General features: G+C 39.3%; 2 protein-coding genes across 5 annotated transcripts in view; both read right to left on the bottom strand.

Annotated features, from left to right (window-relative positions):
* Nucleotides 1-4,871, bottom strand: part of CMYA5 (cardiomyopathy associated 5) — a 48,975-nt gene extending 44,104 nt beyond the window's left edge. Inside the window, exons 1-2 of the mRNA XM_056514582.1 lie at nt 4,829-4,871; nt 4,626-4,731 (exon numbers count right to left, since the gene is read on the bottom strand). Coding sequence (XP_056370557.1) covers nt 4,626-4,731; nt 4,829-4,871 — 149 coding nt within the window. The remainder of the gene's footprint in view (nt 1-4,625; nt 4,732-4,828) is intronic.
* Nucleotides 4,872-5,488: 617 nt separating this feature from the next.
* Nucleotides 5,489-15,425, bottom strand: part of TENT2 (terminal nucleotidyltransferase 2) — a 46,132-nt gene continuing 36,195 nt past the window's right edge. For all 4 annotated transcript variants that reach the window (XM_056513390.1, XM_056513392.1, XM_056513389.1 and 1 more), the window contains 2 exons: nt 11,491-11,570; nt 5,489-9,643 (listed from right to left, as the gene is read on the bottom strand). In XM_056513390.1, the coding sequence (XP_056369365.1) occupies nt 9,569-9,643; nt 11,491-11,570 (155 nt within the window). In that variant the 3' untranslated portion in view covers nt 5,489-9,568. The remainder of the gene's footprint in view (nt 9,644-11,490; nt 11,571-15,425) is intronic.

The following is a 15,425-nucleotide window of genomic DNA, read 5'->3' as shown; positions in this document are numbered from 1 at the left end:
CTGGGCAGAACCTGCCCTGTCACCGGCTGGGCACAGCCCTGTCCTGTCACCGGCTGGGCACAGCCCTGTCCTCTCACCGGCTGGGCAGAACCTGCCCTGTCACCGGCTGGGCACAGCCCTGTCCTGTCACCGGCTGGGCAGAGCCTGTCCTGTCACCGGCTGGGCACAGCCCTGCCCTGTCACCGGCTGGGCACAGCCCTGTCCTGTCACCGGCTGGGCAGAGCCTGTCCTGTCACCGGCTGGGCACAGCCCTGTCCTGTCACCGGCTGGGCACAGCCCTGTCCTGTCACCGGCTGGGCACAGCCTGTCCTGTCACCGGCTGGGCACAGCCCTGCCCTGTCACCGGCTGGGCAGAGCCTGCCCTGTCACCGGCTGGGCAGAGCCCTGCCCTGTCACCTGCTGGGCACAGCCTCTCCTGTCACCGGCTGGGCACAGCCCTGTCCTGTCACCGGCTGGGCAGAGCCTGCCCTGTCACCGGCTGGGCACAGCCCTGTCCTGTCACCGGCTGGGCAGAGCCTGCCCTGTCACCGGCTGGGCACAGCCCTCTCCTGTCACCGGCTCGGAGCAGCCTGGCGTGGCCGGGCCCTTGGGGAGGCAGCAGGGGCTCGTTCTGGCAAAGCCCCTCCACGCCCTGGCCTGCTGGGCAAGGCGGAGGGGAGACAAGCTGCCGAGGGCAGCCCTCACCCGGCTCCGTGCGGCCGGGTGTCCTGGGATCCCGGCACGGCTCCAGCACGGCCGGCCGCAGCCTCTGCATCCTCTGTGTGAGACTGTAACCCTTCCAGCGCTCAGATAAGGCTGGCAGACCTTCAATCCTCCCTTGAGTGAGAGGAAAAGGAAGAGAGGATGCACCAAAGTCAGTGAAGCAGGAGCCAAGTTCTACATGGTAGGACAATGAGGAGACGCTGTGAATTTAGGCTGAAACTTCCTTTTATGAGGCTACAGGGATGGACTGTGCTACACTAAAAATTCCTATAAACTGTGGAAAAAGACACGGGGAGTTGGAGTGTTCAACTTAATAGATTGTTGAGCAAAAGTACGTGTGTTGAGGATCCTTCGGCCTGAGTGAAAAAGGGGATCTCTGTTCCTGGGAATGAAGTATGAACAAAAGAAAGAGAGATGAAGAGAACTTTTGCTTTTGAACAGTTCATTCTTAAAAGTAAACACCCCGTGAGTTTAACATGGCTACAAACACAGTTTGAGAGAGCTGTGAAGATGGGAGGGATTCGTAGAAAGTGCAGCCACAAGAGAGGGTTTTGCGTTTTTTTTCTCCTGTTGTGGAAAAAACCCTTATAGCTGAACAAAGAGAAGACTTCTCTCTCTAAAGTGAACTGAAAAAGATTATCTAAGTTGGTAACTGACTAAAGTGTTTCTGTATTGCTGTTGTTAAGAAGGAGAAGAACGTGTGGAAGAAGGAAGGAGGGAGGGTCTGAAGATTTTATTCCGAATGTATTATTTCTTTACGTTGTTAATAAAGTTTTCCACCTTTTTAAGTTTTAGGCCTGTTGCTTTTGCTCCTAGTTTTAATCTCACAACAGAAAATGAGCATATTGAAACTTGGCAAATCTAAACTATAACATGATTATAGGCAAACACTAAATGAGCAGATAAAATGAACCCTTACCTATTCCAGGCAAATAAGCTGTCTGGAAACACTTAAATTGGCTGCAGAGCCATTTTTATGTAAAGCCTGCACACAGAGCCCTTCCCACTGTAGAAGGAAGTCAGCTGAGAATAGTCTGAAAGACAGAACTGTGTCAGAAGAGCACATCCATCACACATTTGTTACAGACACAGATATTCCAGTGGGTATGTAAACCAGTTAAATGGTAAAAAATTCTACTTTAGTTAGACCTGAATTTTCACCATTACCAATACAAAAATTAAAACCTGATAACTTCATACTCATGCTTGCCTTAACAAACATAGTATTCAAAATATTTTCCCTATTTAGGTGATACATGGAGCTATAGATGCAGCTATAGATAGTAAAATGTCCAAAGGCAAGTAAATATTATACGGGTCCTAGACAGAGCAGTGGGGTTATGAAACCCTTATCCCACCTTTTTAATAGGTTCTGATGCTGCAAGTTAGTCTCATTACTTATAAAAAAAGTGTGCTGCAAAACAAAATTATTTAAACTTTATGTTAATAAGGGTAATAAAGACATGAAATCCAAACTCTTCTGCCTTTCATATGCATGCCTTGTAATTTTGAGACAAGTCATAATTTCTGCTGCAGCTTTTGGGATTTAATTTGCTGCAGCTGCTGCACAGTGTGGAAGCAGAGTGGTTTGGTCAGAGCTCAGGGGCTGGTGTCTCAGAGGACCACCAGGGCTCTTCTGCTTGTTTCACAGAGGCACATACTGACCTTGGAGCAGTCAGTTATCTTGCTGCATGACTCTCATATAAAATAGGTATGAGGCTATTTAACCTGCTTGAAAAGCAGAAATAGGAGCCAGTGGGGACTTTCCTGCTGATTTGCACAACCAGGTGCTGTTCAACTGCATTCAAAGGAGGAAAGCAGAAGCAACAGAGAACCTGGGGTTGTTAAAAATAAATTGATGGCAGCAGAGTCCAGTACAAGCTGCCTTAAGCCATGTTTGCATATTAGTTACATCTCCTCTAAGCTATGTTTTCAAAGCCCATGCTCTCAAAAAAATCTGTTCTGCAATGGGGGCTTGAAAACCTGTTTATCAACGAATAATTAGCTCACAGCTTGAGTAAGTATCTCCCAGGGGCTCAATCTATTTGTTCTCAACCTGTCAGGAACTCTGCCCAGGTATTGACCACAGGAGGAGGCCCAAAGTTCAATAACCCTGCTGATATTTGCAACATCTAAGCAATTAAAGAGTCAGTTCCTATTTAACTTTTCTAAGCTATTGCTGAGTGCTTGGTGAAGTCACCACATTTGTGCTGAACCCAGAATTTTACATCTCCTTTAACTTACGTTAAACTAACCAATTTATTAATGCTGTTACACTTAGCATAGCTGTGTTAAAAACCTCTTTAGCAGACTCTAACTTGTTTATTAGTAAGACAGTTAAGGACAGAGAAAAACTCTGCTATTTTTAATATAACTGGGAGCTAAAGGGAATGTTTGCTTTGATTTACATAAGTGCTGAGATGCAATGCCCAAGTTTGCATTGCAGAGGTTGGCAGTCAGAAGCAAGACCCAGCTGTGTGGAGCTGCTAACAGGCACCCATGGAAAAATCATCCTCTCAGCACAAGTAGTAAATAACTGTGAGACTAGATAGATTTCACTCCCTTTTTAGCAATTCCTACTTGTGTTTTACAATTTCAGTTTTATTAATAGCTGCTTAATTGCAGATTCTATTAAAAACTATCTGTCTAAATTGTGTTTTAGCTGCCTGCAGTGAGCAACTCCACTCCATGGACTTCAGCTGGTTTCCTTGCAGGAATACAGCCATGTGCAAGCAGTGTTTTATTGGCACGCAATCTCTCTCTCTCTGCTAGTATAGGTCTGAAAAGCCAACACCTTCCTTGGGAATAAAGGAGCATTAAACATCAGGGTGTCCCCCCACTGCAGAAAACACTGCAGAGAGCCCCCACTGACATCTTTTTCATCTGGTGACCATCAGCAATGTCAGAAAACACTTTGAACTGTGATACATAGAGTGATGGTGAATGTAGATGGCTTCACAGCACTGAGGTATTAAGAACTGTATGACACATTTCTTAAAAGGTAGATTTCTGGAAAAAACTTATGCTAACAACATTAACATCTTAGGCGCTTCCTGCAGTAACCACTTTCAACTGATAGGGTCTACTCAAGACAAGGAAAAAGTCTCGACACTTGGAATGTTCTGGGGACTCTCAGGCCCTGTGGTTTCTTTATGAAACCAACAGCACTGGCACAGCCAGAGTCTGTCTGCATGGATCAGGTTGCAGATGCCTCCACATCCTGCGCAGGTCCATTGGGCAGGGCACGGGGCCACAGCCTTGCTTGTTACATTCCTAATGGTAACAGAGCAATAGCAGGACAACCAACTCTTTTATGGGAGAGATATTCAGAAAAAAAATACTAAAAAAAGACTAAAAAATAAAGATCAAAGGGACAGAGTACTTCCCATTCCACCACAAAAACCAGCCATACAAATCATGACCAGCAAGAGCAGGCATGTATAACAAGTTTTTCCTTTTTAAGGAAAGAAGAAACTGAAGAAGGAGGGACAAGTGGGAAGGAATAAAGGGCCATAAAAAAGAACCAATTTTAATGCACCATTATAATCTTTGAGCATTTTCTCCCTGACAAGCAAATCTGCAGAGCATTTAAGATCCATATGTGACAAAGAGTCAGCCAGAGAGGGAGGAGTGGAAGGAGATGCCACTTGAGCTGGCACATCAGAGGATCTTTAAATAGAAAAGCTTTCAGGGAACTCAGGGTAGGCGCTTACCACACAAAACTTAATTACAGCCATACTCATCTGAAAAAAATATTACAGCCCTCTACTCCCCCCTTTTTTAATCTGCAGCAATTGGGCAAGGTTAGGGGGAAAAGCCACTAAACCAGTATAGGACTCCAATCCTGGCATCTCCTGGAGGATGATGCTTTGGGATGGAGCTACCAGCTCCCTCTGAGGCTATGAGTCCCTGAGGAGACATACCTGTTAGTCAGCTCCTCTGCTTCCTCTGGGTCCACGGCCTCCTCATCCTCCTCTTCTTCTTCCTCCTCCTCTTCCTCCTCCTCCTCCTCCTCCTCTTCTTCATCTCCTATGAAGGACGAGGTCTCAGGATGCCCTCTCACACTCGGTGCCAGCGGGAGCCCTCCATTCCCTTCCCTGCTCAGGCCCTTGCCGGTGATGTTTACCCCCAACCCTGTCCTCCCCAGGGCTGCCTGAAGCAACTGTCATCCCCAGTAGCACTCACTTCTCCTGACTCAGGGCAGTCTTTAAATAGAAGGCAGCAAAGTTACAGCGCAGAGTCGCTGCTGTTCCTACCCTGGCTCCTAGCACCAGCCCGGTGCCAGGACACGTGGTCCTGTGGCCATCTCTCCAGCTGCTCTCCCCCTTCGCCTGCCGCCGCTGCCACAGAGCCGCTTGTGCAGCAGACAGGGCAGTCAGGCAGCAGCAGGGAGGAAGGCGGCCAAGCAGACCTTCCCTCAGTCACCTCCAGCAAATTTGGAGTGGATGGTATAGATGATGCAGGAGAGTTTATCTGTGGCCCCACAAGAAAGTACATTCCACAAGTTCTGCCCTTGAGCACATCCAGAGTGCCTCAAGCTAGAGCTGGAAAGGTCAAATAAAATAACTAGTGGATGAACCTCCAACAAACACATTTAATTATTAATATCGTACTGTAAGAGATATGAGATGCACTGTGGTATTTAACTATGCAGAAGGAATGTATTTAAACCCTCACTTTATCATTATGTTAAATCCCAGGACCTTTAAAACCTCCTATTTGAGCGGACTTGAACCAATTAAGAGTTTAAAGCAAAGACAAACTATACTACCATGTACAGTTTAGGTTAAGCCACATTTACCCTTTATTATTCATGCACTTTACACAAAATGCAGTGCTTTTCAGACAAAACAGAAATATTTCTAATATGTACTAGTCAAAATAATGACTTTATTAAAAAAAAATATTATTAGCAGAGGAGGAAAAGCGCTAGAACCCCTGATTCTAAGTAAAGAATTTCCAAGATATTTCAAGTATAAACAACTGTATTGCACAGTATAATTCTAATGCCCCCATCTTTTTTTTTTTTTTTTTTTTTTCACTGGTCTTCAAATAAATAGCTGGTTATAAATCAATCAGCAAACTCTCACTTAAGAGTGCTATAAGTATAGAAACACCCAGCCCTGTACTTCTGACTACAACCCACTTCTGCACGCTAAATCAAAATTCTCCTGACATTTCAAAATAGTATGTACAGGTAAAATCTTTCTGCTCTCTTGGCCCATGCAGCCATATACACAATTTACAATGCGACAATGTAATTTTTTTTAAAAGTGTATTTGAAACAGATATTAAACTAAATTAAACTCTACATTTCATCATAAGCGTAGACAGTGTACACAGCAAAATGTAAAGAATACGAAGTACTCTTCCTTAAATTCCATGTGGAAGGCAAGAGCATTACAAGTCTTCTAGAAATGCTTATAGATGAAACATACATACATTGCAAAAGTTTTGATTCAGTCTCCAGCACAGCAAGAGAAAGGCAAGTACTCTTTTACCAAAAACCCTTCAACTTTTTTCCATCTGTACTTCTCACAAGTGAATCTGACCTGTGGACTAAAATCGCACATTCTTTCATGCACTTCAGACAAGCATCATACGCAGTAAAATCAAAGAAATATTTATATCTGAACACAAGGATTACAGAGAAAAAGGCAAAAAAAAACCCAAACTACAAAATACAGGACAACCCGTAGCGAGTACAGTACAATAAATCAAGAGTGACATTCTCTCATGGACATAAATTTAACATCAAATATACTGTGAATCGAGTCCAGTAACACAAGTTCAAGTAAAGCACTAGTTCCAAATAGATGTTTGGGATTCACAAATATAATGTATTCACAAACGCTAACTTAAGGTTTTATACAAATCATCTTACAACCTTTTCTCATCACTATCTGTTTTTTCCCAAACAATCATGTCACCTTGCTATGTGAGTCTTAAAATTGATTTATATTGATTTCTTTGTGAGGGATTTTAAAAAAAATAACACTTATACTGTCAACACACCTAAAGGTACTGAGAGTTCACTTACACATTCACATTTCAAGACAAGTGAGAGCAAGAGCCAGAATAGAAACTCTAAGTTTCACAGTGTATAGCCTATACAGTTCTGCATTACTGTCTCCAAATGTGAAGTTCTTGCTGATGTTTGATCCTACTGTACACCTCTGAGCCTGAAGGACTTAAAGTTCTTAAAATCCTAGAGAAGACACTAGTAGTTTCTGACACGAGGTGAAAAAAGACCAGAGAACCCAGTGCCAAAAAGGGTAGCCAAGAATAATAATTTTTAAAAATAAATAAATGAAAGCACTGAACTAAACCAGTTTTATTCCAAGGCAATAACAAATCCCAGAGAAGACAGCATCTTGCACACACACTGAAACCTTGGTCACTTGTGAAAAATACCTTTTACCAAAGAAAAAACTACTCCTGCTAGGATGTATGCCAAGGGTAAAAGTTTTTAGTTTGAAGCTGAGGAAAGGTGAAAACTTTACCCTAAAACTAAAAGGTATGATAGCCATTAGTGAATTTTTCACTCTGGGTATTTGCCCAGAGTAGATGAAAACCCAGGTCATTAAACCTCTAACAACCTAGACTATACAGACTGAATAAAAGTTAAAATCCAGCTCCTACCCACTATCCCCAAGCCATTTATTTTGTGGTATTATATCTGATTTTTTCTGACAAAAGTTGCAGCCCACTATTTAACAATTATGCTACCAACAGGCTTGTTCTAAAAAAATTGGTGAAAACGACCATCTAGAATTTCTAGTTATAGACATGGCTTATCAGAAGGACATAAACTTGGGAAAAAAATACAAAAGGATTCTTTTGAAAGACACAGACTATTGTGGTTACAGACCATATCTTGTATTAAAAATACCACTGAATTGGTAGGGCAATTTTCATAGAATAGCTCAGAGATACCACAATTTTTTACGCTAACCTTTTAAAAACCATTAGGAAGAAGTGGTTTCAAACAGGAAGCACTGATTTAAAGTGTAAAAAATGTTGACACATAAGGTGATGCAATACAAACTCATAAGAAAGTTTTATGCCTTTTATAAGGTTTTGTTTCTCACATTCAGCTCAAAATACATTTTTACCAACTTTAGACATTTATGTCTCTTCTTATTTATCCTATGTTGGGAGAGTTTTAAATTTTGTAGACAAAGATGTAGCCAATATATTTTTAAAGAAGATATAGCCAACACTTCTTTTTCCCAGAATCTACACAGAGCTTGTAGAGCATCTTTGAATCCAGACATCATCCTGTCCTAAAATTTTGTGCTTCAATATTACATAAAGTGAACGAAAGTGAATGTTTCACTGACACCCAAGTCTACCATACTATAGAGAGAGGGCAGTGAGGGTCAAGATATGCAATGGGGGAAAACGTTTCAGTGGACTGCTAGAGTCATATTAGAACTGAAAGTTTAAATTCCAAAAGAGAAGTCAATTGCAGAAACAAGACAAAATTCTACGCAGACTACCCGTGACAAAATGTGTAGGAAGTAATCTCACATCAGGCATATATTTTACAGTATTTAGAACTTCTAAATAAACTAGAACTTAAAAGTTTGCACAAGAAGACATGATCCTTGTTATTTTACAGTTATAAGGGTTTTCACAATTTTGTTAGAGGATGTAATAAATCAAACTTTTGCCTATTCACAGATGTACTGCAGAATAGCCATGATAGATTTTGATGAATTGCAACATGGGTCTCACCTCACAGGGCATTTAATTAGAGGAACTATTTTAAAGATGCAGTACAAAATAACATAAATTGGAAAAATAACCCGTATCTTCCATATATAAACTTTATTTTACTGGACCCCATATAAAATATTAAACTTTAAAAAATGGAAGTACGACTTTAATATTGGTGGTAAATACAGTCTTAATTTATTTTCTTCAATAACAAATATGTGAGAGAACAAATTGTGCTACAGGAGGTCTAAGAGAAGGTTTGCAATTTTTTGGAAGAGCCATAATTCTCAGAATTACTTACTTAGGTTCAATTTACAGTGGCTGACCAATTCACAAACATTTACACAAAATCAAATGAGAAGCCAAATTTATTTTAGCACTGATATGAGGTGTTTTGACTTTGGTCTTTTTCTCCAAAAGAGACATCACTACTGCTTCAAATACGTAAAAGGAAGCATTAAATCTTTTCCTGCCTACTCTGTGTGCATGTGAAATATTTACGTGCATTGAATTGAGCTTTTTTACTTCAACTTCTTCGTAGTACAACTGTTGCTTGAAATGTCCAGTTTAGATTATAGTTCTTGATATTCAGAGTACTACCAACCATAATCTAGCTTCATTTTCATAAACAGTTGCTTGTAATTCCAAGTAAAAGTGAAATAAAACTGGAAAGTGCTAAGTTGAGCAGAAGTGCTTACTGCAATCAAGCAGATGTAAAGCACAGACTCTCTGTTCATCAAGACGTTGGTAGTGCACAGAGCCTTAAGGATGTAGTCAGATTTGCACATGGTTGAACTTTGAGTATCTGTCTTTCATGGTTAAATCTGTCTAAATCAATGGTTACACAGATCACGGAAGAAACAAGTAAGTATATCCCCATACTTTCCTTAAAATAGATGTATTCTTGTTGTTTGTTGCAAGTTTCTTCTAGAAGTCAACAATGCCAGCATTTTCAGAAAGCATATCTTTGAATGAACAGCTGTATTAACAAACATCGATAATAAAATATGCCACTTCCTTATAAACATTTCCTTAAAAATTTACAGAGAAAAACAGGTCGTAAAAACCATGGGGTGCCTCCTGATTATGACACTGTTCTTTAATTCAGCAGGATCCAAAAAAAAGGGAAAATGAAAGAAGCTAGTCATCTTTTCTGTTTGGCTGCTTTTAAAGGTAATATACAGTTCAGATCTTTCTTGTCTCGTAACAACCGCCAAGCCTGAGGGAAAAAAACACAGGTATTTTAAAAAAATACTATTTAATCTTTGCCATTAAAACTTAAATACCATTATAAGCAATAAGGATCACACTTCCACAAAATTAAGGTTGATTTTTTCCCCTTCTTGAAAAGAAAGTTTGCGGGTTGAGGGTTTTTTGGATTCGTTTTTGGAATTTTTTAAGGGAAGCAAAATCCAAAAAGCACACAAAATGCAACAAACTAATGAGGAAGGTAAAACCTTTGAAGAACAGACTAGATTTTTGGAGACAGAGATGTTAACAATATTTAAGCATTACACTGGTATTCTAACTGTAAAATAATTGTCTCAAATACACATGTCAAAGTTCCCAATAAATAATATTATGCACTATCATTTCCAGAACTCAGTTGTGTCTCTAAAATAGTTATTTCAACTTTCTTCTTTCTTTCTAGTTTGAGTTTCAGGACATCTGTTATGCTGTGAGCCTGCAAAGAACTACAGCGACCCTCCTGTGTTTATACAGAAGTTATTTACACTCCAATGTGCAATTAAAACCAGAAGAAGAACAATTCTCTCAAGGACAAAACAGATTGCTTAAGCTTCTTAAAAAACAGTGCAGGATATTAAAAAGTACTTGCACTTTTAGAGCAACTGTCATTCTTACAGTATCTGGTAAGAAGGACATTTTTTCAGGACTGTATCACTCTAGTGTATTGCATCCAGACAGCTAGGATAAAATATCTGCTTTTATATTTTTCAGAAAACTACAGAGGTTTGAAACAAATTTTGTTAACTGAAAATTCTGAAAAGAGAACTTCACTCTGATTTCACAGCACCATAAGAGCCCAAACCACTTCATGAACATGACTTCAGCAGATTCATAAAATCAACTATTTTATGTACAACTATGTGAAAGATTCAGTATTTTGTAACTAACATGGTTAAATAAAAGAAAAAAACAATGAACATTTATGAACAGAATTACAAAGAAAATGTTATCCTTTTCAGACAAAGGTGTCTCTTGCAGCATTTGCTCTATTAAAAGTATCTGGCATTGAATTACTTTTTTGCCTTCAACATAATTAAAGAGTTGAATAACTGGAGTAAACATGAAGCTCCAAGGACCGCTTAATAGGGGAGTCTTAACTGGTTAAAGCTGGAAGCCAGTTCTATGCACAAATCCCCAGTCATAACTACATACAAAATAGTCAGAGATTTCAGAAAACATTTGACATGCGATTCCTATGCAATGCCTATGACAGGAGACAAGCATAAAAGAGAGCTGGTTGCAAAAATTTTTCAGAAAAAAGATGTTTAACCAAGGTCTAGATTTTTTCTTGTTTCAAAGTGTGCTTTCCTCCCCTGACTGGGACAGTGAAAGCTCCTGTTTGAACTACTCATGTTCTAAAACTGAGTGTGGTCCCCTAAAGAAAAATATCTATCTAATTAAGTTATCAACCCAATTATTTTGGTGGCTATATTATTTTAAAAAGGGATAGTAAGAAGTATAAAATATTATGTATTACCAGTTAAATTCATGTAGGAATAAATAATGAAAGAAAAAAAAGTTGTAATTTTAAAGCTATTAACCACTGCTACAATTTTACACACACAGGAAAATCTAAGAGAAAGGGTTTTTACTATTTTGAGTACCCATTGCAGTGTAAACCTAAAGTTTAATGGCAGACATTAATGAATACCTTAAGAAATTATTTTTCCGTATTTTCTTTAAAAACGCACACTTATATTACTTATAATACAAAGAATAAAACATCAGAAACAGGCAAGTTTAATGACCAGTACTTTTCAGATAGTATAACTATCTTGAAAAACAAAGTGACCAGAAAAACTGAGATGTACTTTTTACCTGTGCAAATTCACCTCTGATGATATCAAACTTCTGCTTCTCATGTACAGCTCTGGCAGTATTTGTCCCATCAAAGGGCTCTGCAAGATCAAAAACAAACATGAAAACTATTAAAAAAATCAAGAGTTAGTTTGTTTCTACTAATGAAATAGGGTCAAGCATATAATTGCTTCCCAAAAGTGTTTTAAATAGTCAGTTCCTCTTTGGTTTTTAAGCTTTCCTTCTACATAACATTTATCAAAAAAAAACCTCAAAGCAAAACTAAACTAAACCAACCAATTAAACAAAACAACCCCCTACAAGAAAAAAACACCCAAGCAAAACAAACAAACCAGTTTAAAAAAAAAAAAAAAGCCTCAAGCCCTGAATTTTCTGATTGCCTTGAACGGAGAACATCCTAAAGAGAGTTTGCAGATGACACAAAGCTAAGCAGTGCAGTTGACACTACAGGACAGGATGCCAGCCAGAGGCACATAGACAAACCTGTGCAGTGGACCCAGGAGGACTTCAGGAAATTCAACAAGTACAAGGTACTGCACCTACTGGGGCAATCCCAGACATGATTACAGACTGGAAAAGTCACTGAGAGCAGCCCTGCCCACAAGGACTTGGGGGTGCTGTTGGGTGAGAGGCTGGACATGACCCAGCCATGGGCACTGCCAGCCCAGAGAGCCAAACGTGTGCTGGGTGCATCCAGAGCAGAGTGGGCAGCAGGGCAGGGAGGGGATTCTGCCCCTCTGCTCTGCTCTGCTGAGACCCCACCTGCAGTGCTGCACCCAGCTCTGGGGTCCCAGCACAGGAACAACACGGACCTGCTGGAGAGAGGCCAGAGGAGGCCACCAAGGTGATCAGAGGGATGGAGCACCTCTCCTAAGAGGACAGACTGAGAGAGCTGGAGTTGTTCAATCAGGAGAGAAGGCTCTGGGAGAGATCTCATAGCACCTTCCAGTATGTAAAAGGGGCCTATGAGAGAGCTGGAGAGGGCACTTTTCACAAGAACATGCAGCACCAGCTGGAATGGCTTTAAACCAAAAAGGACAAGCTTAAGACCAGATATTAGGAAGAAATTCTTTACTGTGAAGGTGGTGAGGCACTGGAAGAGGTTGCTTAGAGAAGTTGTGGATGCCCCATCCCTGGAAGTGCTCAAGGCCTGGTTGGATGGGGCTCTGAGAAAACTGGTCTAGTGAAAGTGTCCCTGTCCATGGCAGGGGTGTTGGAAAGAGATGATACTTGAACTCCCTTCCAACTAAACCATTCTATGATTCAAGGAATGCTCTAACGATATGTAATTCAGAATAAACTCAGGTTATTTCATACCTATTCTGCAATATTTGCTCATAATTTAAACATTTAGGGGTTCTACTTTCTAACTGACTACAAATTATTATGTTCCCCCCCAGTTTTTATCCCAACTTAATTAACAGTTTGGAACTTTTAAACTGCAAGATTAGAAAAGTATTTTTTGCTACTGATAAGGCTGCCAACATTAAAGCAATTGATACTAAAAAATTATAATGCAGAGCACTATGCACTACAGGGTGCTACAGAACAGATTTTATAGTCTTCTTTCTTAGTAGAGAACTGCTTAAGTGACATTGTATATTTCACACTGATAAAATGTATGCAAGTCCTCACAGACCACAGAGCCAGAGAAGTATTTGTTAGATCAGGTAGATTTTTTTCTGTGTGTTGGTTATGGATTACTTTTATTTAGATAATGATGTATATACCAAAATAAAGCATTACACAGACACCAGAAAGGCTTGTGTCTTTACGGAGACTGGAATTTCAAACTTGGTACTTCTTCATGGCTTTAGATTTTTATTTCTGCTACCTCTTTAAATTCACTAAGAAATGTTTTCATGCAATAAATAATGTATTTAGCAGTTTTCTATAAGGATTCTTTTCAAACTACCTAGTTTTCAGTGGACAGTTACAGGCAGATTTTTTATTTTAGAATGCATCATACATTTAGTTTAAAACAAAAACTGGAAACCAAATAAAACATAAACAGTCCTCTAGTGTCAGTCCCATTACTTGAGAGAGTTATAAAATTAAGAACTCCACGTCCCTTTCTATGTGAACAAATACAGTATTTCATTTGTGTATCATAAATGTGATTGTAACTGCTTTTCTAATGCTAGGACTTTTACACTGAACCAAGTTATATCTATATTTTAAAGCAACAATGGCTGAAGTGTACAATCTTCTGAAACCAGTGGAAAAATGGCACTCTGGTCACAAAAGCTATCTCACATCATCCCTTTAATCTTCCTGCATATTTACTGACTGTCAAAAGACAAACTGGTTCTCTGAAGAACAGCAAGATTGCATAATACTGCAATCAGCTACTCTTTACACCACTACATTTTCTAACCATTAAGACAGAGTTTATTTTAAGTTATTTTGTTCACACAGAGAGATGAGAATATTAAAAGAAAAAAGTAACACAGTTTTAACACTGTGCTTGAGGGAAAGGCTAAAGGGAATCATTTTTCCAAATAAAAATACAAGATATCACACAACTTTGGAATTGCTGCTGACAAAGCCCTGAGGAATTGTTTTTAAAATTATTTTTAGCATGTGGATCTAAAAGACTTAAAACTACACAATGCATCATGTGCAGCATAGATGGCTTCTTATTTGACTTCCCTAAACGATTATCAATGTAATTATCTCATAAAACTGCCACATTTCTAGCTTTTCCTTTTTCAACAGAAGAGTATTTGATATTACTTGATACAGACACGATTTAAACTGAAACTAGAAGAGTTGCTAGCCATTTAGAGCTTCTGACAAGGATTGCTTAAAATATTATCTAAAAGCAGGGTTCTCTGTATCCCTATCATGGTAAAAGCCTATCATATTTTAAAGTGTCTGGAAAGAGCGTCTCTACTATATTTGTTTCTCTAACAGCAGAAATTACATGTGAGAATCAGCCTTAAGCCCCATAACATTTAAAACAGAGCACAGTTTTTCTGTGCTAATCTAAATACTGTACTACATGCAGAATTGTGGAAACTTGCAGGCACAGACTTGTGTAATCTATAAATAAATATATTTTGGATATTTAAAAAATATGTGATAGTACCAATTACTGAAATTTTGTTCTGCAAACAGGAAAATTAGACAAAGTCTAGGAAAACAGAATATATTGGCATGTTTAGCTAATTTTTGAAATCTTCTTTCCAAGTAGACAGAAATTTAACTACATACTTTGTTAACCTAATTCAGACTAACAGCTGTTATAAACATGAAATTTACCTTGGGTAAAAATAGATTTTATTTTTCCCTCCCAAATTAGAAGTAAAAACTTGGTATGTGAGGCTAAATCCACTAAGTCTTGAACCAAGGAAGGAATCAGATATATCACCTATAGATAATTTTGCCCTTTTTAATAGTTAAAAAAAATTAGAAAAGTTGTATGTAACTAAGACTAGATATTGCATGTAATTAAATGCAATATCTAGAGTGTCTATTTTGTATGTTGATGTTTATTCTATTTTCCAGCCTGGCAGAAAGATAACCTAATTTTTCAACCACTTTGTAATGTCATAAAATGCATGAGAGCTTGAAACACACAGCTCCCTGCAACAGAGTGGTTCAGCATCACGTGACAGCAGCAAACATAGCTGCCCAGCATTCCCACCTCCCACATTCAGACCAGAGCCTTGGCAATGCCTCACTACACTATTCTGAATCATTTCAGCTGTGCAGATACTTTAATTCTCACATTTCTCAACTCTAAGACTACAGAGTCCAGTGTAACCATATTTCAGTGTGCTGTTCTCCTGTAACTGTTGATTTTTCCCCAAAAGGTCAAATAAAGAACATGAATCCCATCATGTGCCTTTACACTGACATTCATATGACTATGGCCAAGTTGGTGAGCTCTGGACCACAGAATAACCAAGTTCACCAGCAGGTGAAGCTGA

Source organism: Oenanthe melanoleuca, chromosome Z, assembly GCF_029582105.1.
Source record: "Oenanthe melanoleuca isolate GR-GAL-2019-014 chromosome Z, OMel1.0, whole genome shotgun sequence".
NCBI classification, from domain to species: domain Eukaryota; kingdom Metazoa; phylum Chordata; class Aves; order Passeriformes; family Muscicapidae; genus Oenanthe; species Oenanthe melanoleuca.
This window is presented reverse-complemented; position numbering and strand designations above follow the sequence as displayed.